This window comes from Nerophis lumbriciformis, linkage group LG33 (genome assembly GCF_033978685.3).
Source record: "Nerophis lumbriciformis linkage group LG33, RoL_Nlum_v2.1, whole genome shotgun sequence".
NCBI classification, from domain to species: Eukaryota; Metazoa; Chordata; class Actinopteri; order Syngnathiformes; family Syngnathidae; genus Nerophis; species Nerophis lumbriciformis.
The window spans coordinates 25,370,001-25,397,272 of record NC_084580.2 but is presented as its reverse complement, the minus strand read 5'-3'; the positions used below and the strand labels follow the sequence as shown (position 1 = coordinate 25,397,272).

At 36.2% G+C, this 27,272-nt stretch overlaps 1 protein-coding gene and 1 long non-coding RNA gene across 2 annotated transcripts in view; one reads left to right on the top strand and one right to left on the bottom strand.

The window, feature by feature from the left end:
* The window catches only part of paxip1 (PAX interacting (with transcription-activation domain) protein 1), a 79,005-nt gene that overhangs the window by 13,483 nt on the left and 38,250 nt on the right, over positions 1-27,272 (bottom strand). The window contains exons 10-14 of the mRNA XM_061928999.1: positions 23,726-23,820; positions 20,206-20,301; positions 17,335-17,472; positions 10,371-10,492; positions 5,662-5,846 (exon numbers count right to left, since the gene is read on the bottom strand). Coding sequence (XP_061784983.1) covers positions 5,662-5,846; positions 10,371-10,492; positions 17,335-17,472; positions 20,206-20,301; positions 23,726-23,820 — 636 coding nt within the window. The remainder of the gene's footprint in view (positions 1-5,661; positions 5,847-10,370; positions 10,493-17,334; positions 17,473-20,205; positions 20,302-23,725; positions 23,821-27,272) is intronic.
* The window catches only part of LOC133576013 (uncharacterized), a 48,174-nt gene continuing 31,285 nt past the window's right edge, over positions 10,384-27,272 (top strand). Inside the window, exons 1-2 of the long non-coding RNA XR_009811547.1 lie at positions 10,384-10,511; positions 20,242-20,314. This is a non-coding gene — a long non-coding RNA (uncharacterized lncRNA). The remainder of the gene's footprint in view (positions 10,512-20,241; positions 20,315-27,272) is intronic.

The following is a 27,272-nucleotide window of genomic DNA, read 5'->3' as shown; positions in this document are numbered from 1 at the left end:
ATTTTTTGAGCAATGACCGTTTTGGGTAAGAAAAAGAATAATACAATTCTCAGGGATCCAAAAGAGCCTTACTTTTTTTTTTTTTTTTTTTTTTTTAAGTAAGTTAAAAAATATATATATATTTTTTTAACTTTCTACACTCAAGTCTCTAAATTAACTTCAGATCTATCCACTGATTACACATTTTATTATTTTGATGTCTGTTTTTTGTTTGTTTTATGCCCTTTTTTCAAAAAAAAAACATTTTTAAATGGAAAAAACACAAAATATGCAATATATGCCCCCAAAAATACATCAAAGTGTAATATTTGATATGAAGTAATTAAAGCCTTAAATAGGTTTGATAATTCATTACAACATTAATTTAGATTTTTTTGTAATTTTTTTTTAACAATGACCATTTTGAAAAAACACAAAAAAAAACCACAAACATTTTTAGGGATCCAAAAGTCTCACTTATTAATAAAAAAAAAAAAAAGTTAAAAAAAAAAGGTTTAATAATTCATAACAACATTAATTTTGATTCATTACAATTTTTTGAGCAATGACCATTTGGGAAAAAAAAATAAAACATTTCCAGGGATCCAAAAGAGCCTTATTTTTTTTAATTTTTTTTTTAAATAAGTTAAAAATATATACCGGTATATATATATTTTATGTCTGTTTTTGTTGTATGTTTTATGCCCTTTTTCCAAATAAAACCCGTTTTTAAACGGAAAAAACACAAAATATGCAATATATGCCCCCAAAAATACATCAAAGTGTAATATTTGGTATGAAGTAATTAAAACCTTAAATAGGTTTAATAATTCATTACAACTTTGATTTAGATTTTTTTGTATTTTTTTTTTTAACAATGACCATTTTGAAAAAACACAAACATTTTTAGGGATCCAAAAGTCTCACTTATTAATAAAATAAAATAAAAAAAGTTAAAAAACAAAAGGTTTAATAATTCATAACAACATTAATTTTGATTCATTACAATTTTTTGAGCAATGACCGTTTGGGGAAAAAAAAAAAAAAATTCCCAGGGATCCAAAAGAGCCTTACTTATTAAAATTGTTTTAAAATAAGTTAAAAAATATATATACATATATATATTTTATGTCTGTTTTTTGTATGTTTTATGCCCTTTTTCCAAATAAAACCCGTTTTTAAATGGAAAAAACACAAAATATGCAATATATGCCCCCAAAAATACATCAAAGTGTAATATTTGATATGAAGTAATTAAAGCCTTAAATAGGTTTAATAATTCATTACAACTTTGATTTAATTTTTTTGTATTTTTTTTTTTAACAATGACCATTTTGAAAAAACACAAACATTTTTAGGGATCCTGAAGTCCCAATTATTAATAAAAAAAAAAAAAGTTTAAAAAAAAAGGTTTAATAATTCATAACAACATTAATTTTGATTCATTACAATTTTTTGAGCAATGACCGTTTGGGGAAAAAAAAATTAAAAATTCTCAGGGATCCAAAAGAGCCTTATTTATTAAAATGTTTTTTAAATAAGTTAAAAAAATATATATATTTATTTTATATGTCTGTTTTTTGTATGTTTTATGCCCTTTTTTCAAATAAAACCCTGATTTTAAATGGAAAAAACACAAAATATGCAACATTTGCCCCCAAAAATACTTCAAAGTGTAATATTTGATATGAAGTAATTAAAGCCTTAAATAGGTTTAATAATTCATTACAACATTGATTTAGATTTTTTTGTTGTTTTTTTTAACAATGACCATTTTGAAAAAACACAAAAAAAAAAAAACATTTTTAGGGATGCAAAAGTCTCACTTATTAATTAAAAAAAAAAAGTTTAAAAAAAGGTTTAATAATTCATAACAACATTAATTTTGATTCATTACAATTTTTTGAGCAATGACCGTTTGGGGGAAAAAAAATGAAAAAATTCCCAGGGATCCAAAAGAGCCTTTTTTTTTTTTTAATAAGTTAAAAAAATATATATATATTTTATGTCTGTTTTTTGTATGTTTTATGCCCTTTTTTCAAATAAAACCCTGATTTTAAATGGAAAAAACACAAAATATGCAACATTTGCCCCCAAAAATACTTCAAAGTGTAATATTTGATATGAAGTAATTAAAGCCTTAAATAGGTTTAATAATTCATTACAACATTGATTTAGATTTTTTTGTATTTTTTTTTAACAATGACCATTTTGAAAAAACACAAAAAAAAAAACACAAACATTTTTAGGGATGCAAAAGTCTCACTTATTAATTAAAAAAAAAAAGTTTAAAAAAAAGGTTTAATAATTCATAACAACATTAATTTTGATTCATTACAATTTTTTGAGCAATGACCGTTTGGGGGGGGGAAAAAAAATTCTCACGGATCCAAAAGAGCCTTATTTATTAAATTTTTTTTTTAAATAAGTTAAAAAAATATATATATTTATTTTATGTCTGTTTTTTGTATGTTTTATGCCCTTTTTCCAAATAAAACCCATTTTTAAATGGAAAAAACACAAAATATGCAATATATGCCCCCAAAAATACATCAAAGTGTAATATTTAATATGAAGTAATTAAAACCTTAAATAGGTTTAATAATTCATAACAACATTGATTTAGATTTTTTTGTATTTTTTTTTAACAATGACCATTTTGAAAAAACACAAACATTTTTAGGGATCCTAAAGTCCCAATTATTAATAAAAAAAAAAAAAGTTTAAAAAAAAAGGTTTAATAATTCATAACAACATTAATTTTGATTCATTACAATTTTTTGAGCAATGACCGTTTGGGGAAAAAAAAAATTTTCTCAGGGATCCAAAAGAGCCTTATTTATTAATTATTTTTTTTAAATAAGTTAAAAAATATATATATATTTATTTTATATGTCTGTTTTTTGTATGTTTTATGCCCTTTTTCCAAATAAAACCCATTTTTAAATGGAAAAAACACAAAATATGCAATATATGCCCCCAAAAATACATCAAAGTGTAATATTTGATATGAAGTAATTAAAGCCTTAAATAGGTTTAATAATTTCATAACAACATTGATTTTGATTCATTATAATTTTTTGAGCAATGACCGTTTTGGGGAAGAAAAAGAATAATAAAATTCTCAGGGATCCAAAAGAGCCTTACCGGTACTTATTTTTAGTAAGTAAGTTAAAAAAAATATATATTTTTTTTTTTTTACTTTCTACACTCAAGTTTCTAAATTAACTTCATATCTATCCACTGATTATACATTTTATTATTTTGATGTCTGTTTTATGCCCTTTTTTCAAATAAAACCCTGATTTTAAATGGAAAAAACACAAAATATGCAACATTTGCCCCCAAAAATACTTCAAAGTGTAATATTTGATATGAAGTAATTAAAGCCTAAATAGGTTTAATAATTCATTACAACATTGATTTAGATTTTTTATTTTTTTTAACAAATTTTGAAAAACCACACAAAAAAACCACAAACATTTTTAGGGATCCAAAATTTAAAAAAAAGTAAAAAAAAAAAAAAAAAAAAAGGTTTAATAATTCATAACAACATTAATTTTGATTACAATTTTTTGAGCAATGACCGTTTGGGGAAAAAAATAAAAAATTCTCAGGGATCCAAAAGAGCCTTACTTATTAAAATAAGTAAAAAAAAAAAAAATAAAAATAAAAAAATATATATATATATATATATATATATGTCTGTTTTTTGTATGTTTTATGCCCTTTTTCCACATAAAACCCCGTTTTTAAATGGAAAAAACACAAAATATGCAATCTTTCAAAGTGTAATATTTGATATGAAGTAAATAAAGCCTTAAATAGGTTTAATAATTCATAACATTGATTTTGATTCATTATAATTTTTTGAGCAATGACCGTTTGGGGAAAAAAACATTTTTTTCTCAGGGATCCAAAAGAGCCTTATTTATAAAAAATTTTTTTAAATAAGTTAAAAAAATATATATATTTATTTTATATGTCTGTTTTTTGTATGTTTTATGCCCTTTTCCCAAATAAAACCCGTTTTTAAATGGAACAACAACAACAATGACCATTTTGAAAAAACACAAACATTTTTAGGGATCCAAAAGTCTCACTTATTAGTAAAAAAAAAAAAAAAAGTTTAAAAAAAAGGTTTAATAATTTATAACATTAATTTTGATTCATATTCATATATATATCATATTCATTTATATGTCTGTTTTTTGTATGTTTTATGCCCTTTTTCCACATAAAACCCCGTTTTTAAATGGAAAAAACACAAAATATGCAATATTTCAAAGTGTAATATTTGATATGAAGTAAATAAAGCCTTAAGTAGGTTTAATAATTCATAACAATGATTTTGATTCATTATAATTTTTTGAGCAATGACCGTTTGGGGAAAAAAAAATTTTTTTTCTCAGGGATCCAAAAGAGCCTTATTTTTTTAATTTTTTTTTTTAAATAAGTTAAAAAAATATATATATATATATTTATATGTCTGGTTTTTGTATCTTTTATGACCTTTTTCCACATAAAACCCCGTTTTTAAATGGAAAAAACACAAAATATGCAATCTTTCAAAGTGTAATATTTGATATGAAGTACATAAAGCCTTAAATAGGTTTAATAATTCATAACATTGATTTTGATTCATTATAATTTTTTGAGCAATGACCATCTGGGGAAAAAAAAAAAAAAATTCTCAGGGATCCAAAAGAGCCTTACTTATTAAAATTGTTTTAAAATAAGTTTAAAAAATATATATATATATATATATATATATATATATATATATATATATATATTTATATGTCTGTTTTTTATATGTTTTATGCCCCTTTTCCACATAAAACCCCGTTTTTAAATGGAAAAAAACACAAAATATGCAATATTTCAAAGTGTAATATTTGATATGACATAAATAAAGCCTTAAATAGGTTTAATAATTCATAACATTGATTTTGATTCATTATAATTTTTTGAGCAATGACCGTTTGGGGGGAAAAAAAAAAAAAATTCTCAGGGATCCAAAAGAGCCTTATTTATTAATTTTTTTTTAAAATAAGTTAAAAAAATATATATATTTATTTTATATGTCTGTTTTTTGTATGTTTTATGCCCTTTTTCCAAATAAAACCCCATTTTTAAATGGAAAAAAACACAAAATATGCAATCTTTCAAAGTGTAATATTTGATATGAAGTAAATAAAGCCTTAAATAGGTTTAATAATTCATAACATTGATTTTGATTCATTATAATTTTTTGAGCAATGACCATTTGGGGGAAAAAAAACACTAAAATTCTCAGGGATCCAAAATTTTATTTTATATATATTTTTTTTAAATAAGTAAAAACAAAAGTTGTTTTTTTTACGAGCTTTTAAGCACTTTTTGTATGTTTTTAAACCTAAAAATGACGATTTTTGATACTTGACATCTCTTATATCAGCATCACTCCTAGTTTGTGGCCTAAAGATGGCCAACTTCCTGTTTGTTTTTTAAATATGGATTGTTGAGACTTTTACGTGCGTCCTGTCCTGACAGACGCCACCGGCAACTTTAGTGAGAATACGTGAATCTGGGGCGAGGGGCGCCATGTTTCAAATCTTAAAAGAGCAAATGACTGTGTAAGTGTGGCTTGGAGAGCACTTTTGACAGCGGACTGGACCTGCCATGATGCATGTTCCTCACCCAGCAGGTTCTGGACCAGCTGCAGGTTGGGCACCAGTGGCTCAGGGTGCGTGTAGATGGAGTAGCGACTGTGCAGAATCTGTCTGAGAGCTTCAAAGTTGCCCAGCAGGACGTCACAGAGCCACTGAGCGTTGACACAGGGGATCTTCCACTCCTTGGCCTTCTCGTACTTCAGTCCACTGGGTCTGGGACGGAGCAGGGGGAGACCATGTCACCTTTCATTACCACACACAGCCATGGATCACAAGTACCGTATTTTCCGCACCATAAGGCGCCCTGGGTTATAAGCCGCGCCTTCAATGAACGGCATATTTCAAAACTTTGTCCACCTATAAGCCGCCCCGTGTTGTAAGCCGCATCTAACTGCGCTAAAGGAATGTCAAAAAAACAGTCAAATAGGTCAGTCAAACTTTAATAATATATTAAAAACCAGCGTGATGTGGGCGCGCATGGAGTCGTATATCAACATGGACGGAGCTGCGTGAAAAAAGCCACCCGGCCTCTTCGCGTAAACTTAAACTTACCTTAACCACTCGCTCATCTTTTCTTCATCCATCCCTTCGAGTTAGCTTTTATGATGACGCCGGCTGGAAAGGTCTCTTTTGGCAAGGTCTTCCTTTTGAATATCACCATGGGTGGAAGTTTCTGGCCATTAGCATGGCAAGCTAGAACCACAGTGAAGGATGACTTCTCATTCCCTGTGGTGCGAATATTCACCGTACGTGCTCCCGTTGTATCCACAGTGCGGTTCACAGGAATATCAGTTGCTGTGAAATAGTAATCCGTGTGCGGATGGAGAGATTGCGTCTTTTCATGAACCGGATCCTTGTCGCTTAGTAGGAGCCATTTTGTGGTCTTTACAGATGTAAACAGGAAATGAAACGTACGGTAATATCCGCGCGCTTTTTCTTCTTCTACGCGGGCGAGTGGTTGCTTACAGTAGAAGAAGTAGCGCTTCCTGTTCTATGGGGGCGGGTGCTTACCTTGGCGGTTGCTTGCGTAGAAGAAGAAGCGCTTCCTGTTCTACCGGGAAAAAAGATGGCGGCTGTTTACCGTAGTTGCGAGATCGAAACTTTATGAAAATGAATCGTAATATTAATCCATATATAAAGCGCACCGGGTTATAAGCCGCACTGTCAGCTTTTGAGAAAATGTGTGGTTTTTAGGTGCGCCTTATAGTGCGGAAAATACGGTACTCTTATTGGTGGAAGCTAGTGATGGGTCCGGCAACACCGATGCATCGGCGCATGCGTCGAGCTCATAGAGCGAAACCCTGTGTCGGTGCGCGTACCGCTTTTAGAAAGTCACGTGACCGACCATGAGCTGTTTTGGTCACGTGACCGATACGCCAACTGTGTCGCCTCCTCTGTGCCCTGTGAGCGGCTCTTTTCTACAGCCGGAGAAATAATAACTAAGAAGAGAAATCGTATAAAATGTAATACGTCGGAAAAACTTTTTATTTTTATTTTTATAAAAATGTGTAAAAAAAATAAAATTAAAAAAATTCCCAGTCCACAATCATCCACAACACGTTCTCTTAGATTTCCATGTTATGATACATGTTCACATTATTTATTGACTGTATCTAAAAAAAAGATACAAATATATTTTTATTTAAATGAAGATATGAAATAATCCTAAATGACTTGGTTTATATTATTGTATATACTAGGGCAGGGGTCACCAACGCGGTGCCCGCGGTCACCAGGTAGCCCGTAAGGACCAGATCAGTCGCCCGCTGGCCTGTTCTAAAAATAGCTCAAAGAGCAGCACTTACCAGTGAGCTGCCTCTATTTTTTAAATTGTATTTATTTACTAGCAAGCTGGTCTCGCTTTGCTCGACATTTTTAATTCTAAAAGAGACAAAACTCAAATAGAATTTGAAAATCCAAGAAAATATTTTAAAGACTTGGTCTTCACTTGGAATAAGCGGTAGAAAATGGATGGATGGATGGGTCTTCACTTGTTTAAATAAATTCATTTATTTTTTTACTTTGCTTCTTATTACTTTTAGAAATACAATTTTAGAGAAAGAATACAACCTTAAAAATGATTTTAGGATTTTGAAACAAATATACCTTTTTACCTTTTAAATGTCTTCCTCTTCTTTCCTGACAATTTAATTCAATGTTCAAGTAAAAAAAAATTTTTTTTATTGTAAAGAATAATAAATATTTTAGCTTCTGTTTTTTCGACGAAGAATATTTGTGAAATATTTCTTTAAACTTACTATGATTAAAATTCAAACAAATTATTCTGGCAAATCTAGAAAATCTGTAGAATCAAATTTAAATCTTATTTCAAAGTATTTTGAATTTCTTTTAACATTTTTCTTCTGGAAAATCTGGAAGAAATACTGATTTGTCTTTGTTAGAAATATAGCTTGGTCCAATTTGTTGAATATTCTAACAAAGTGCAGATTGGATTTTAACCAATTTAAAACATGTCATCAAAATTCTAAAATGTATCTTAATCAGGAAAAATGACTAATGATGTTCCATACATTATTTTTTTAATTTTTTCAAAAAGATTCAAATTACCGTATTTTCCGCACCATTAGCCGCACCTAAAAACCACAAATTTACTCAAAAGCTGACAGTGCGGCTTTTAACCCGGTGCGCTTTATATATGGATTAATATTAAGATTCATTTTCATAAAGTTTCGGTCTCGTAACTACGGTAAACAGCCGCCATCTTTTTTCCCGGTAGAACAGGAAGCGCTTCTTCTTCTACGCAAGCAACCGCCAAGGTAAGCACCCGCCCCCATAGAACAGGAAGCGCTTCTTCTTCTACTGTAAGCAACCACCCGCCCGCGTAGAAGAAGAAAAAGCGCGCGGATATTACCGTACGTTTCATTTCCTGTTTACATCTGTAAGGACCACAAAATGGCTCCTACTAAGCGACAAGGATCCGGTTCATGAAAAGACGCAATCTCTCCATCCTCACACGGATTACTATTTCACAGCAACTGATATTCCTGTGAACCGCACTGTGGATACAACGGGAGCACGTACGGTGAATATTCGCACCACAGGGAATGAGAAGTCGTCCTTCACTGTGGTTCTAGCTTGCCATGCTAATGGCCTGAAACTTCCACCCATGGTGATATTCAAAAGGAAGACCTTGCCAAAAGAGACCTTTCCAGCCGGCGTCATCATAAAAGCTAACTCGAAGGGATGGATGGATGAAGAAAAGATGAGCGAGTGGTTAAGGGAAGTTTACGCGAAGAGGCCGGGTGGCTTTTTTCACACAGCTCCGTCCATGTTGATATACGACTCCATGCGCGCCCACATCACAGATGGTGTCAAAAAACAAGTGAAGCACACAAATACAACACTCGCCGTCATTCCGGGTGGATTAACCAAAGAACTCCAACCGCTGGATATTGGTGTCAACAGGGCATTCAAATCACGACTGCGAACGGCGTGGGAACAATGGATGACCGAAGGCGAACACACCTTCACTAAGACAGGCAGACAGCGCCGGACGACATACGCCAACATTTGCCAGTGGATCGTAAATGCCTGGGCGGATATTTCGGTCACAACTGTGGTCCGAGCTTTCCGGAAGGCAGGATTCACAGAACTGCTGAACAGTGACACTGACTCCGATGACTTCGACGAGACGGAACCGGCCATTTTGGATCCCACATTGGCCCAACTTTTCAATTCGGACACCGAAGACGAAGAATTCGAAGGATTTACGAATGAAGAATAACTTCAGAAGGTGAGCGCTATGTTTATTTTGTGTGTTGTGACATTAACGTTCGAGCAACATTATGTTGCTATTGCTCTGCACTATTTTGAATTTTACTATGTTTGTGATTGCACATTTGCGTACATTTTGGGAGTGAACAGAGTTGTTAGAACGCTGGTTTTTAATATATTATTAAAGTTTGACTGACCTATCTGACTGTTTTTTTGACATTCCCTTTAGCGCAGCGTAGGCGCGGCTTATAGTCCGGGGCGGCTTATAGGTGGACAAAGTTTTGAAATATGCCATTCATTGAAGGTGCGGCTAATAACCCGGGGCGGCTTATAGTGCGGAAAATACGGTAGCTAGTTTTTCTCTTCTTTTTGTCGGTTGAATTTTGAATTATAAAGAGTCGAAATTGAAGATAAACTATGTTTCAAAATTTTAGTTGAATTTTTTTCGTGTTTTCTCCTCTTTTAAACCGTTCATTTAAGTGTTTTTTTTTCATCATTTATTCTCTACAAAAAACCTTCCGTAAAAGGGGAAAAAAATGTACGACGGAATGACAGACAGAAATACCCATTTTTTTTATATATATAAATTTATTTAGCTATTCTTGTTTAAATCACACTTACGTGTAACTTACAAATGACAATATATTTATTTATTTAAGTGTGTATCAAACTGGTAGCCCTTCGCATTAATCAGTACCCAAGAAGTAGTTTTTGGTTTGGTGACCCCTGTACTAGGGCATCAAATCAGTGTCAGTTGAGTCGGTCCATAGGTTGCCTGTAGGGATTTTTAATGTCCAGCAGATGTCAGTATTTAGTGACACAGTATCAATACAGTTTTGCAATGTGTCGAAACGCTTCATGACGCCTCATCAACCCATCACTAGTGGAAGCAAGCTAAAGTGAGGCTCCTCCCACCATGTGAAAGTAGTGTGAGGCTCCTCCCACCCCGGTGTGTGATTGGTGTGAGCAAGTTCTTTGTAGTCTTTGAAGCATGAGACTTACTCCTTGCAGATGAGCACAGTGTTGCTGCGACACAAGTAGCCAGTGTACCTGGCCCCCGCCAAGTACGCCATCAGCTTCAGGTCGTCACGGTCGGCGTCCACGAAGCCCGTCACCGACATGATCTGTCAGGAAGTAAAGAAGGTAACACTCTTTATGTGCCATCATGGACGACACAGTACAAGTACTCAAACCTTTCATGAGTGGAAAATCAAAGCATGCGGCGACTATTTTCATATTTAGCATTTTCAGAACCATATATAGATGAGTTTTTAGGAGCCAGGAGGTCCTAACAATGTTGTAAATATAAGAAATGTTAACTACAGTCCATATGAAGTTGGAATAGAAATAAGCAAAGTGTAATATTTGGTGATGTAATATATGTCAATATACATTACATGACTTAGTCATTATTATCTATTGAGCCATGGCAGATAATAAAAATCCACTAAAATTCTCAAGGATTCAAAAGTGTGTCACTGATGAAAGTGGTAAATATAAATCATACAATAAATAAATGTTTTTATTTTCAACACTTAAATCTCTACATCAACTTCAGGTCTATAGGTCGACTATAAGGTTAGTATTATTTTTTTTGTTTTGTTTTATGCTCTTTTTGTGAAATAAAACTTAGTTTTTATATGGCAAACACAAAACATGCAATATATTCCTAGCAAACAGTCTAAAGTGTAATATTTGATGTCAAGTAATTAAAACCTTAAACAGGTTTGATAATTCATAACATTGATGTTCATTTTTTTTAACAATGACTATTTTGAAAAAACAAACAAAAATTAAAGCTGCAAGCAGCATTGGTCGGGCCCGTGTATTTGGCAGGTGCTAGTCCTAAGTGTCCCAATACTTTTGTCAAGTTTTAGTCCCAAGTGTCCCAATACTTTTGTCTACTTTTAGTCTGAAGTGTCCCAAGACTTTTGTCTAGTGTACCTACCTTGTCTGCATTGTGTGGGCACGTTGGTGCCTCCTGCTTTTAAGCAGCCATCTTAAAAAAACAGCAGCGCAGCAGCGGGTCTTTGAAGGCTCATAAAATCAAAACCGGAGCAGTTAGAAAAATTCTTTCGATAACTTTTATTTGGAAGGGTTCAATCTCTCTCCTGTGTTATTTTGAAGCTGATACGACAAACGCGCTCAGAGGAGATAATGTTTGAAGAGAAGTGACCGGTTTATAAAAAAAAATTTGTTTTGAAGGGGAAATTGCAAACTTCCTGTTGGATTTTTGCTGGGGGTTGTCAATATATGAAATGTAGGTTTAAGTGAGACCTACATAGAGGTTTTTGTTTCATGTCTCTCCGACCTTCCCAGTGGGAGTTACAGGCAGTTTTGTAATTTTTTTCTTCCGAGGAGCAGTTTTTTTCTGCGTTTTATTGCGCAATTTTGAGATTTGGGGTTAGGTTTTTTTATTAGATCGCAATTTTTGCCAGTCCTGATGTGTGTGTTCAGTTTGGTGAGTTTTGAAGCATGTTAAGAGGGTGAAAATACAGCTCAAAGAGGCAAAAGTTACTGTTTTTAGTACTTTTTTGTCTTGAAGGGGGAATTGCCAACTTCCTGTTGATTTTTGCCCGAGAATGTACTATTATGAAATCTAGGTCTAAGTCACACCTACATAAAGGTTTTTGTTTCATGTCTCTCCGACCTTCCTAGTGGGAGTTACAGGCAGTCTAGTTTTTTTTTTTCGTAGGGGGCGCTAGAGCGCAATTTTGAGTTTTGAGGTTTGGTTTTTTGATAAAAAGTTTTGCCGTATATTACTGATGTGTGTGTAAAATTTGGTGAGTTTTGAAGTATGTTAAGGGGGTCAAATTACAGCGCAAAGTTGCGGAAGAATAATAATAATAATAAAACCTTAGAAATTCAATAGGTCCTTATGTCCCATTGCATAAGGACTCCCTGGGAGTCCTTATGCAATGGGCCATGCGGGCCCTAAAAAACTAAAATTCTCATTTTTACTTTCAACACTTAAGTCTCTAGATCAGGGGTGTCAAACTCAAATACAGAGTGGGCCAAAATGTTGAACAAATGAACCTTTTAATAGGGACCCAAACAAGTTTTGCATTGAATATTGAACAAGCAAGGCTTATATAACTTTATAGTCACATGCAAAATCCAGTTTCAAATAATAATAATAATACAAAAATATCAATGGTATATCAAATACAATTTAAATAAAAAATTGAATGCCTCTTTTCTATTTGCAGCCTTCTTAATTAAATATCAAAATTAACTTGGTGGTAGCGGGGGTGTATATTGCAGCGTCCCGGAAGAGTTAGTGCTGCAAGGGCTTCTGGGTATTTGTTCTGTTGTGTTTATGTTGTGTTACTGTGCGGATGTTCTCCCGAAATGTGTTTGTCATTCTTGTTTGGTGTGGGTTCACAGTGTGGCGCATATTTGTAACAGTGTTAAAGTTGTTTATACGGCCACCCTCAGTGTGACATGTATGGCTGTTGATCAAGTATGCATTGCATTCACTTGTGTGTAAAAGCCACATGCAGTATGTGACTGGGACGGCACGCTGTTTGTATGGAGGAAAAGCGGACGTGACGACAGGTTGTAGAGGACGTTGAAGGCAGTGCCTTTAAGGCACGCACCCAATAATGTTGTCTGGGTGGAAATTGGGAGAAATTTGGGAGTCTCCCGAGAAAATCGGAAGGGTTGAATTATTATTATTTTATTAATTATAAATAAATAAATAATTAATTTTTATAATTATATTATAATTATTAATTATAATTATTAATTATTATTATAATATATTTTATAATTAATATTTATAATTAATTAATAAATTAATTATAAATAATTAATTTTGTTTGTAAGTTTGACACCCATGCTCTAGATCAACTTTAGATCTGTTACTATTTTTTTTAATGTATTTTTATTTTATGCTTTTACAAAAAAATAAAACCCTGCTTTTAAATGAAAAAAAAACACAAAATATACAATATTTTCCCAAAAATACTTCAAAGTGTAATATTTGATGTGAAGTAATTAAAGCCTTAAAGAGGTTTAATAATTCATAACAACATTGATGTTCATTTTTTTTTAACAATGACCATTTTGAAAAAAACAAAACACAAAAATTCTATACTTCGAAGACCTCCTCAATCCCACCAGCACGTCTTCCTATAAGGAAGCAGTGCCTGGGGAATCTGTGGTGGGTTCTCCTATTTCTGGGGCTGAGGTTGCTAAAAAGCTCCTCGGTGGCAAGGCCCCGGGGGTAGATGAGATCCGCCCGGAGTTCCTTAAGGCTCTGGATGCTGTGGGGCTGTCTTGGTTGACAAGACTCTGCAGCATCGCGTGGACATCGGGGGCGGTGCCACTGGATTGGCAGACCGGGGTGGTGGTTCCTCTCTTTAAGAAGGGGAACCGGAGGGTGTGTTCTAACTATCGTGGGATCACACTCCTCAGCCTTCCCGGTAAGGTCTATTCAGGTGTACTGGAGAGGAGGCTACGCCGGATAGTCGAACCTCGGATTCAGGAGGAACAGTGTGGTTTTAGTCCTGGTCGTGGAACTGTGGACCAGGGTGCATGGGAGTTTGCCCAACCAGTCTACATGTGTTTTGTGGACTTGGAGAAGGCATTCGACCGTGTCCCTCGGGAAGTCTTGTGGGGAGTGCTCAGAGAGTACGGGGTATCGGACTGTCTGATTGTGGCAGTCCGCTCCCTGTATGATCAGTGCCAGAGCCTGGTCCGCATTGCCGGTAGTAAGTCGGACACGTTTCCAGTGAGGGTTGGACTCCGCCAAGGCTGCCCTTTGTCACCCATTCTGTTCATAACTTTTATGGACAGAATTTCTAGGCGCAGTCAAGGCGTTGAGGGGATCTGGTTTGGTGGCTGCAGGATTAGGTCTCTGCTTTTTGCAGATGATGTGGTCCTGATGGCTTCATCTGGCCAGGATCTTCAGCTCTCACTGGATCGGTTCGCAGCTGAGTGTGAAGCGACTGGGATGAGAATCAGCACCTCCAAGTCCGAGTCCATGGTTCTCGCCCGGAAAAGGGTGGAGTGCCATCTCCGGGTTGGGGAGGAGATCTTGCCCCAAGTGGAGGAGTTCAAGTACCTCGGAGTCTTGTTCACGAGTGAGGGAAGAGTGGATCGTGAGATCGACAGGCGGATCGGTGCGGCGTCTTCAGTAATGCGGACGCTGTATCGATCCGTTGTGGTGAAGAAGGAGCTGAGCCGGAAGGCAAAGCTCTCGATTTACCGGTCGATCTACGTTCCCATCCTCACCTATGGTCATGAGCTTTGGGTTATGACCGAAAGGACAAGATCACGGGTACAAGCGGCCGAAATGAGTTTCCTCCGCCGGGTGGTGGGTCTCTCCCTTAGAGATAGGGTGAGAAGCTCTGTCATCCGGGGGGAGCTCAAAGTAAAGCCGCTGCTCCTCCACATGGAGAGGAGCCAGATGAGGTGGTTCGGGCATCTGGTTAGGATGCCACCCGAACGCCTCCCTAGGGAGGTGTTTAGGGCACGTCCGACCGGTAGGAGGCCGCGGGGAAGACCCAGGACACGTTGGGAAGACTATGTCTCCCGGCTGGCCTGGGAACGCCTCAGGGTCCCACAGGAAGAGCTGGACCAAGTGGCTGGGGAGAGGGAAGTCTGGGCTTCCCTGCTTAGGCTGCTGCCCCCGCGACCCGACCTCGGATAAGCGGAAGAAGATGGATGGATGGATGGACAAAAATTCTTAGGGATCCCAAAGAGCATCATTTATCAAAATGTTTTTAAAATAAGTAAAAAAATCTTTTTTTACTTTCAACACTTAAGTCTCGAGATCGGGGGTCGGCAACCCGCAGTGCCTCTCCCGGAAATCTCCCGGGGCAAACAGTTTCCGATTTTCACCCGGACAACAATATTGAGGGCGTGCCGTGATGGCACTGCCTTTATTAGCGTCCTCTACAACCTGTCGTCGCGTCCGGGAGAACATCCGCACCGTAACACAACAGAACAAATACCCAGAATCCCATGCATCCCGTAACACAACATAAACACAACAGAACAAATACCCAGAATCCCATGAAGCCCTAACTCTTCCGGGCTACATTGTACACCCCCACTACCACCAAACCCCGCCCACCTCAACCGACGCACGGACAGGCATGTGAGACAGGCATGTGAGACAGGCCCCTTCTTTGGCTATTTTTAAGACCCTTCTTAATACCCATTTTCATTCACTGGCTATTAACCCAGCATGAGACTTTGAACTGTTTTTAGCTTTTAACTTTTTGAACTGTTTTTTATCTAACAAACTGTTCTTGGGGTAATTTATATTTGCTTTTTAAATGTGTATTTTTATTTCTGTTTTAAATGTTATTTTTTAGTCTGTCCTTTGCCTCTATTTCTTTGTGGTGTACAGCCCTTTGTTCTTCAACTGTGCTTGTTTTTAAAGGGCTTTATAAATAAAGTTGCTATGGTATGATACTTGACACCATCTTGAAAGTATAACATCTCTAAATGCTAACATTTAGCATGCTCGGGTTAGCATGCTAATGTTTCATGCTAGCTTTTCAGCTCATTTTGTATGTTTAAACCTAAAAATCATGATTTTTGATACTTGACACCATCTTGAAAGTAAAACATCTCTAATATCAGCATGCTATTGTTGGCATGCTAACATTTAGCATGCTCGGGTTAGCATGCTAATGTTTTATGCTAGCTTTTCAGCTCATTTTGTATGTTTAAACCTAAAAACCATGATTTTCGATACTTGACACCATCTTGAAAGTATAACATCTCTAAATGCTAACATTTAGCATGCTCGGGTTAGCATGCTAATGTTTCATGCTAGCTTTTCAGCTCATTTTGTATGTTTAAACCTAAAAATCATGATTTTTGATACTTGACACCATCTTGAAAGTAAAACATCTCTAATATCAGCATGCTATTGTTGGCATGCTAACAATTAGCATGCTCGGGTTAGCATGCTAATGTTTTATGCTAGCTTTTCAGCTCCTTTTGTATGTTTAAACCTAAAAATCATGATTTTTGATACTTGAAAGTATAACATCTCTAAATGCTAACATTTAGCATGCTCGGGTTAGCATGCTAATGTTTCATGCTAGCTTTTCAGCTCATTTTGTATGTTTAAACCTAAAAATCATGATTTTTGATACTTGACACCATCTTGAAAGTAAAACATCTCTAATATCAGCATGCTATTGTTGGCATGCTAACAATTAGCATGCTCGGGTTAGCATGCTAATGTTTTATGCTAGCTTTTCAGCTCCTTTTGTATGTTTAAACCTAAAAATCATGATTTTTGATACTTGACACCATCTTGAAAGTAAAACATCTCTAATATCAGCATGCTATTGTTGGCATGCTAACAATTAGCATGCTCGGGTTAGCATGCTAATGTTTTATGCTAGCTTTTCAGCTCCTTTTGTATGTTTAAACCTAAAAATCATGATTTTTGATACTTGAAAGTATAACATCTCTAAATGCTAACATTTAGCATGCTCGGGTTAGCATGCTAATGTTTCATGCTAGCTTTTCAGCTCATTTTGTATGTTTAAACCTAAAAATCATGATTTTTGATACTTGACACCATCTTGAAAGTAAAACATCTCTAATATCAGCATGCTATTGTTGGCATGCTAACAATTAGCATGCTCGGGTTAGCATGCTAATGTTTTATGCTAGCTTTTCAGCTCCTTTTGTATGTTTAAACCTAAAAATCATGATTTTTGATACTTGACACCATCTTGAAAGTATAACATCTCTAAATGCTAACATTTAGCATGCCCGGGTTAGCATGCCAACGTTTTATGCTAGCTTTTCGGCTAATTGTGTATGTTTACACCAACAAATGGTGCATTTTGGTATTTCCTAATACCCTACCTCGTGGTAGCATGCTCGGGTTAGCATGCTAATGTGTTATGCTAGTTTTATAGCTAATGTGAGCAGTATTTTGACATATGCATGTGTAAAGACATGAAGTAGGGTGTAGAAGTGCACCTACATGTTGAGAGCAAGGTTTGGCCCCAGGAGGGAAGGCGAAGGGCAGATGTAGCGTGCGATGAGGAGGCACCATCCTCTTCCTCTTCAGCACGGTGTTGAGCCAGTGGGCCGTGACGCAGCGTTTGCCCTCTCGGAGGGCCTGGGAGGGGAGCAGTGACACAAATTTGACACGTGCTAGCATGCTAACGCTTTATACTAGCATTACAGCTAACGTTGTATAGAAACTAAAAAAGTCATGTTTTTTTTTTCCTATGTTAGCATGCTAACATTTTTGCTAGCATTTTAGCTCATTTTGTATGTCTTCACCTACAATCTCCGGATGTTGGTACTTGGCCCCGTTTTAGGAATATGTTAACTTCTCATGTGTTAGCATGGTAAAATTTGTATGCTAACGTTTTAGCAAATTTTGTTTAAACCTAAAAATTATGTTTCCTGATACTTTTGGCAATCTTAGAACTATGCTACCTCTATGAGTATGTAAACTTTTCATACGTTAGCATGCTAATGTTTTATGCTCGCATTTTAGCTCATTTTGTTTATTTAAACCTAAAAATCTAGTTTTTTTTACATAGGCGCATGTTAACTTCTCATATGTTAGTTAGCATGCTGACGTTCGTATGCTAAGGTATTATGCTGGCATTTTAACACATTTTGTTCGTTTAAACCTAAAAATCATGTTTCTTGATACTTTCTTGCAATCTTAGAACTATGCTACCTCTATGAGTATGTAAACTTTTCATATGTTAGCATGCTAATGTTTTATGCTAGCAGTTTGGCTAATTTTGTTTGTTAAAAATCTAAAAATCCAGTTTTTTGATATGTTCCGCAATCTTAGAACTATGCTACCTTTCGGAGTTTAACTTCTCATATGTTAGCATAGTAAAAAATTGCATGTTAACTTTTTATGCTAGCATTTTAGCTAATCGTTTAAACCTAAAAATCATGTTTCTTGATACTTTCTTGCAATCTTAGAACTATGCTACCTCTATGAGTATGTTAACTTTTCATATGTTAGCATGCTAACGTTTTTATGCTAATGTTTTATGCTAGCAGTTTAGCAAATTTTGTTTGTTAAAATGTAAAAATCCTGTTTATGTTCCGCAATCTTAGAACTATGCTACCTTTAGGAGTATGTTAACTTCTCATATGTTAGCATGCTAACGTTCGTATGCTAACATTTTATGCTGGCATTTTAGCCAATTTTGTTCGTTTTAATCTAAAAAAAAATCATGTTTTTAATACTCACCGCAATATTAGAACTATGCTACCTCTAGGCGCATGTTAACTTCTCATACGTTAGTTAGCATGCTGACGCTCGTATGCTAAGGTTTCATGCAAAGGTTTTATGCTAGCATTTTAACAAATTTTGTTCGTTTAGATCTTAAGTCATGTTTTTCTATCCTTTTGGCAATCTTAGAACTATGCTACCTCTATGAGTATGTAAACGTTTCATATGTTAGCATGCTAACATTTTTATGCTAATGTTTTATGCTAGCAGTTTAGCTAATTTTGTTGGTTAAAATATAAAAATCCTGTTTCTTGTTACTTTTGGCAATCTTAGAACTACACTACCTCTATGAGTATGTTAACTTTTCATATGTTAGCATGCTAACGTTTTTATGCTAATGTTTTATGCTAGCAGTTTAGCAAATTTTGTTTGTTAAAATGTAAAAATCCTGTTTATGTTCCGCAATCATAGAACTATGCTACCTTTAGGAGTATGTTAACTTCTCATATGTTAGCATGCTAACGTTCGTATGCTAACGTTTTATGTTGGCATTTTAGCCAATTTTGTTCGTTTTAACCTAAAAAAAAAATCATGTTTTTAATACTCACCGCAATCTTAGAACTATGCTACATCTAGGCGCATGTTAACTTCTCATACGCTAGTTAGCATGCTGACGTTCGTATGCTAAGGTTTCATGCAAAGGTTTTATGCTAGCATTTTAACAAATTTTGTTCGTTTAGATCTTAAGTCATGTTTTTTTATCCTTTTGGCAATCTTAGAACTATGCTACCTCTATGAGTATGTAAACGTTTCATATGTTAGCATGCTAACGTTTTTAATGCTAATGTTTTATGCTAGCAGTTTAGCTAATTTTGTTGGTTAAAATCTAAAAATCCTGTTTCTTGTTACTTTTGGCAATCTTAGAACTACGCTACCTCTATGAGTATGTTAACTTTTCATATGTTAGCATGCTAACGTTTTTATGCTAATGTCTTATGCTAGCAGTTTAGCAAATTTTGTTTGTTAAAATGTAAAAATCCTGTTTATGTTCCGCAATCTTAGAACTATGCTACCTTTAGGAGTATGTTAACTTCTCATATGTTAGCATGCTAACGTTCGTATGCTAACGTTTTATGCTGGCATTTTAGCCAATTTTGTTCGTTTTAATAAAAAATAAAAAAATCATGTTTTTAATACTTACCGCAATCTTAGAACTATGCTACCTGATTCTATGCTAGCATTTTAGCTAATATTGTATGTTTGAACCTCAACATCAATATTTGTTTCACACTTTTTGTTAAAATCATGTGCTTTTTTTGAGGAAGACTTCAAACATTGACAACAAAATAAGGGTCAAAACTTTTTGAAAAGCTCCCAAGAATTCAGGGTATGAACTTTATTTTGAAAGGGCTGACTGCAGCTATATGTATATTTTTAACAACATCATCTCATTTCTGAACAATACTGATTGTTTTATTTGTAAAGGTCAAAAATGGTCGCCCGTCTCTCATGTTTTTGTCCCCCTTGGTTGCCACCCCTTAGGGGTTATCGAAACTGAAAGTTAACACATTTATAACAACATGGACTATTTCAGCATGTATGTCCAGCCCTAGGAAAAGTGTGATGACGTAATAAGATTCTTACCTGCACATACATGTTGCTGACCTGACTCTCACACAGCAGGTGTGTGCAGCGGCTGGTCAGGGAGGAGTCAACAGCACCCCCACACGCCTGGATCACCTGCACGGAGGAGGTAAGTCAACCTTGATAAGTTAATCATACACACGTCATCTGTTGTGTTGTTGTGAACGACATCATGGATGTAACAACAATGTACAAACAATCATACACACACAACACATCTGTTGTGTTGTTGTGAACGACATCATGGATGTAACAACAATGTACAAACAATCATACACACAACACATCAGTTGTGTTGTTGTGAACAACATCATGGATGTAACATCAATGTACACACAATCATACACACACAACATATGTCATCTGTTGTGTTGTTGTGAACGACATCATGGATGTAAACAATGTACAAACAATCATACACACAACACATCAGTTGTGTTGTTGTGAACGACATCATGGATGTAACATCAATGTACACACAATCATACACACACAACACATCAGTTGTGTTGTTGTGAACGACATCATGGATGTAACATCAATGTACAAACAATCATACACACAACACATCAGTTGTGTTGTTGTGAACGACATCATGGATGTAACATCAATGTACACACAATCATACACACACAACACATCAGTTGTGTTGTTGTGAACGACATCATGGATGTAACATCAATGTACAAACAATCATACACACACAACACATCTGTTGTGTTGTTGTGAACGACATCATGGATGTAACATCAATGTACAAACAATCATACACACACAACACATGTCATCTGCTTGTGTTGTTGTTAACGACATCATGGATGTAACATCAATGTACAAACAATCATACACACACAACACATCAGTTGTGTTGTTGTGAACGACATCATGGATGTAAACAATGTACAAACAATCATACACACAACACATCAGTTGTGTTGTTGTGAACGATATCATGGATGTAACATCAATGTACACACAATCATACACACACAACACATGTCATCTGCTTGTGTTGTTGTGAACAACATCATGGATGTAACATCAATGTACAAACAATCATACACACACAACACATCAGTTGTGTTGTTGTGAACGACATCATGGATGTAAACAATGTACAAACAATCATACACACAACACATCAGTTGTGTTGTTGTGAACGACATCATGGATGTAACATCAATGTACACACAATCATACACACACAACACATGTCATCTGCTTGTGTTGTTGTGAACAACATCATGGATGTAACATCAATGTACAAACAATCATACACACACAACACATCAGTTGTGTTGTTGTGAACGACATCATGGATGTAAACAATGTACAAACAATCATACACACACAACACATCTGTTGTGTTGTTGTGAATGACATCATGGATGTAAACAATGTACAAACAATCATACACACACAACACATCATTTGTGTTGTTGTGAATGACATCATGGATGTAAACAATGTACAAACAATCATACACACACAACACATCAGTTGTGTTGTTGTGAACGACATCATGGATGTAAACAGTGTACAAACAATCATACACACAACACATCTCATCTGTTGTGTTGTTGTGAGCGACATTGTGGGTGTAACATCAATGTACAAACAATCATACACACACAACACATCTGTTGTGTTGTTGTGAACGACATCATGGATGTAAACAATGTACAAACAATCATACACACACAACACATCTGTTGTGTTGTTGTGAACGACATCATGGATGTAAACAATGTACAAACAATCATACACACACAACACATCTGTTGTGTTGTTGTGAACGACATCATGGATGTAAACAATGTACAAACAATCATACACACACAACACATCAGTTGTGTTGTTGTGAATGACATCATGGATGTAAACAATGTACAAACAATCATACACACACAACACATCTGTTGTGTTGTTGTGAATGACATCATGGATGTAAACAATGTACAAACAATCATACACACACAACACATCATTTGTGTTGTTGTGAATGACATCATGGATGTAAACAATGTACAAACAATCATACACACACAACACATCAGTTGTGTTGTTGTGAACGACATCATGGATGTAAACAGTGTACAAACAATCATACACACAACACATCTCATCTGTTGTGTTGTTGTGAGCGACATTGTGGGTGTAACATCAATGTACAAACAATCATACACACACAACACATCTGTTGTGTTGTTGTGAACGACATCATGGATGTAAACAATGTACAAACAATCATACACACACAACACATCTGTTGTGTTGTTGTGAACGACATCATGGATGTAAACAATGTACAAACAATCATACACACACAACACATCTGTTGTGTTGTTGTGAACGACATCATGGATGTAAACAATGTACAAACAATCATACACACACAACACATCAGTTGTGTTGTTGTGAATGACATCATGGATGTAAACAATGTACAAACAATCATACACACACAACACATCTGTTGTGTTGTTGTGAATGACATCATGGATGTAAACAATGTACAAACAATCATACACACACAACACATCATTTGTGTTGTTGTGAATGACATCATGGATGTAAACAATGTACAAACAATCATACACACACAACACATCAGTTGTGTTGTTGTGAACGACATCATGGATGTAAACAGTGTACAAACAATCATACACACAACACATCTCATCTGTTGTGTTGTTGTGAGCGACATTGTGGGTGTAACATCAATGTACAAACAATCATACACACACAACACATCTGTTGTGTTGTTGTGAACGACATCATGGATGTAAACAATGTACAAACAATCATACACACACAACACATCTGTTGTGTTGTTGTGAATGACATCATGGATGTAAACAATGTACAAACAATCATACACACACAACACATCTGTTGTGTTGTTGTGAACGACATCATGGATGTAAACAATGTACAAACAATCATACACACACAACACATCAGTTGTGTTGTTGTGAACGACATCATGGATGTAAACAGTGTACAAACAATCATACACACAACACATCTCATCTGTTGTGTTGTTGTGAGCGACATTGTGGGTGTAACATCAATGTACAAACAATCATACACACACAACACATCTGTTGTGTTGTTGTGAACGACATCATGGATGTAAACAATGTACAAACAATCATACACACACAACACATCTGTTGTGTTGTTGTGAATGACATCATGGATGTAAACAATGTACAAACAATCATACACACACAACACATCTGTTGTGTTGTTGTGAACGACATCATGGATGTAAACAATGTACAAACAATCATACACACACAACACATCTGTTGTGTTGTTGTGAACGACATCACGGATGTAAACAATGTACAAACAACCTGTACATTGTAAAAAGTACAGGTATTATTTACAGTAAATCCACTTGGTCCTGTTTCAAACCTCGTAAATAAATGAATTGTAATGTTGGCAGTTACACTTCCGGTGAAAAGCATCACAACAAGTTACTTTGGCATGACTTTCTTAAAACAAAACGTACCCGTTTCCACGTGGACAGAAGTTGTTTGTCCGCCATCTGTTCGGGGTAGTCGGCGATGGCGAACACGCAGCCCAGCAGGAAGCCGTCCTGTGGTACTGTGACATGAAGACAGTGTGAAGTGGCGGACGCTAATTCTGCTTAGCCTGTCAATGAGCTGCTCCATTAGACGTTAGCATTAAGCTAACGTACTATTTGAGTGCATCACTTCCTGTTGAAAAGTGCACACTGGCCTTGCTTTTTCTTGGAGTACCGCATTTTACGTACTATAAGGCGCACTTATAACCCGGTGCACCTAATGTCTGGTTGTGCTTACCAACCTCAAAGCTATTTTATTTGGTACATGGTGTAATGGTAAGTGTGACCAGTAGATGGCAGTCACACATAAGAGATACGTGTAGACTTCAATATGATGGCAGTCACACATTAGAGATACGTGTAGACTGCAATATGATGGCAGTCACACATAAGAGATACGTGTAGACTGCAATATGATGGCAGTCACACATTAGAGATACGTGTAGACTGCAATATGATGGCAGTCACATGTAGACTGCATTATGATGGCAGTCACACATAAGAGATACGTGTAGACTGCAATATGATGGCAGTCACATGTAGACTGCATTATGATGGCAGTCACACATAAGAGATACGTGTAGACTGCAATATGATGGCAGTCACACATAAGAGATAGGTGTAGACTGCAATATGATGGCAGTCACACATAAGAGATAGGTGTAGACTGCAATATGATAGCAGTCACACATAAGAGATAGGTGTAGACTGCAATATGATGGCAGTCACACATAAGAGATACATGTGACTGCAATATGATGGCAGTCACATGTAGACTGCATTATGATGGCAGTCACACATAAGAGGTACGTGTAGACTGCCATATGATGGCAGTCACACATAAGAGATAGGTGTAGACTGCAATATGATGGCAGTCACACATAAGAGATACGTGTAGACTGCAATATGATGGCAGTCACACATAAGAAATACGTGTAGACTGCAAAATGATGGCAGTCACACATAAGAGATACGTGTAGACTGCAATATGATGGCAGTCACATGTAGACTGCATTATGATGGCAGTCACACATAAGAGATACGTGTAGACTGCAATATGATGGCAGTCACACATAAGAGATACGTGTAGACTGCAATATGATGGCAGTCACACATAAGAGATACGTGTAGACTGCAATATGATGGCAGTCACATGTAGACTGCATTATGATGGCAGTCACACATAAGAGATATGTGTAGACTGCAATATGATGGCAGTCACACATAAGAGATATGTGTAGACTGCAATATGATGGCAGTCACATGTAGACTGCATTATGATGGCAGTCACACATAAGAGATACGTGTAGACTGCAATATGATGGCAGTCACACAAGAGATACGTGTAGACTGCAATATGATGGCAGTCACACATAAGAAATACGTGTAGACTGCAATATCATGGCAGTCACACATAAGAGATATGTGTAGACTGCAATATGATGGCAGTCACATGTAGACTGCATTATGATGGCAGTCACACATAAGAAATACGTGTAGACTGCAATATCATGGCAGTCACACATAAGAGATATGTGTAGACTGCAATATGATGGCAGTCACATGTAGACTGCATTATGATGGCAGTCACACATAAGAGATACGTGTAGACTGCAATATGATGGCAGTCACATGTAGACTGCATTATGATGGCAGTCACACATAAGAGATACGTGTAGACTGCAATATGATGGCAGTCACACATAAGAGATACGCGTAGACTGCAATATGATGGCAGTCACACATAAGAGATACGTGTAGACTGCAATGTGATGGCAGTCACACATAAGAGATACGTGTAGACTGCAATGTGATGGCAGTCACACTTAAGAGATACGTACGTGTAGACTGCAATATGATGGCAGTCACACATAAGAGATACGTACGTGTAGACTGCAATATGATGGCAGTCACACATAAGAGATACGTACGTGTAGTCTACACGTATCTCTTATGTGTGACTGACATCACATTGCAGTCACACGCAGGCCATATTGCAGTCTACACGTATCTCTTATGTGTGACTGCCATCATATTGCAGTCTACACGTATCTCTTATGTGTGACTGCCATCACATTGCAGTCTACACGTATCTCTTATGTGTGACTGCCATCACATTGCAGTCTACACGTATCTCTTATGTGTGACTGCCATCTTCTGGTCACACTTATCATTTCACCATGTACCAAATAAAATAGCTTAGAGGTCGGTAAGCACAAGCAGAATTATTCGGTACATTAGGTGCACCGGGTTATAAGGTGCGGTGTCGAGTTTTGAGGAAAAAAAAGGATTTAGGTGCACCTTCTAGTGGGTAAAATAGGGTATGTGTTTATTAAGTGTGTGTGTGTGTTGGTGTGGGCGTGGCCTTAAAGTGACATTTATAAGAAGTGGTGTGGGCGTGGCCTAAATGTCACATTTATAAGAAGTGGTGTGGGCGTGGCCTAAATGTGACATTTATAAGAAGTAGTGTGGGCGTGGCCTAAATGTGACATTTATAAGAAGTGGTGTGGGCGTGGCCTTAAAGTGACATTTATAAGAAGTGGTGTGGGCGTGGCCTAAATGTGACATTTATAAGAAGTGGTATGGGCGTGGCCTAAATGTGACATAAGACGTGGTGTGGGCGTGGCCTAAATGTGACATTTATAAGAAGTGGTGTGGGCGTGGCCTAAATGTGACATTTATAAGAAGTGGTGTGGGCGTGGCCTAAATGTGACATTTATAAGAAGTGGTGTGGGCGTGGCCTAAATGTGACATTTATAAGAAGTGGTATGGGCGTGGCCTAAATGTGACATAAGACGTGGTGTGGGCGTGGCCTAAATGTGACATTTATAAGAAGTGGCGTGGGCGTGGCCTAAATGTGACATTTATAAGAAGTGGCGTGGGCGTGGCCTAAATGTGACATTTATAAGAAGTGGTGTGGGCGTGGCCTAAATGTGACATTTATAAGAAGTGGTGTGGGCGTGGCCTAAATGTGACATTTATAAGAAGTGGTGTGGGCGTGGCCTAAATGTGACATTTATAAGAAGTGGTGTGGGCGTGGCCTAAATGTGACATTTATAAGAAGTGGTGTGGGCGTGGCCTAAATGTGACATTTATAAGAAGTGGTGTGGGCGTGGCCTAAATGTGACATTTATAAGAAGTGGTGTGGGCGTGGCCTAAATGTGACATTTATAAGAAGTGGTGTGGGCGTGGCCTAAATGTGACATTTATAAGAAGTGGTGTGGGCGTGGCCTTAAAGTGACATTCATAAGAAGTGGTGTGGGCGTGGCCTAAATGTGACATTTATAAGAAGTGGCGTGGGCGTGGCCTAAATGTGACATTTATAAGAAGTGGTGTGGGCGTGGCCTAAATGTGACATTTATAAGAAGTGGTGTGGGCGTGGCCTAAATGTGACATTTATAAGAAGTGGCGTGGGCGTGGCCTAAATGTGACATTTATAAGAAGTGGTGTGGGCGTGGCCTAAATGTGACAT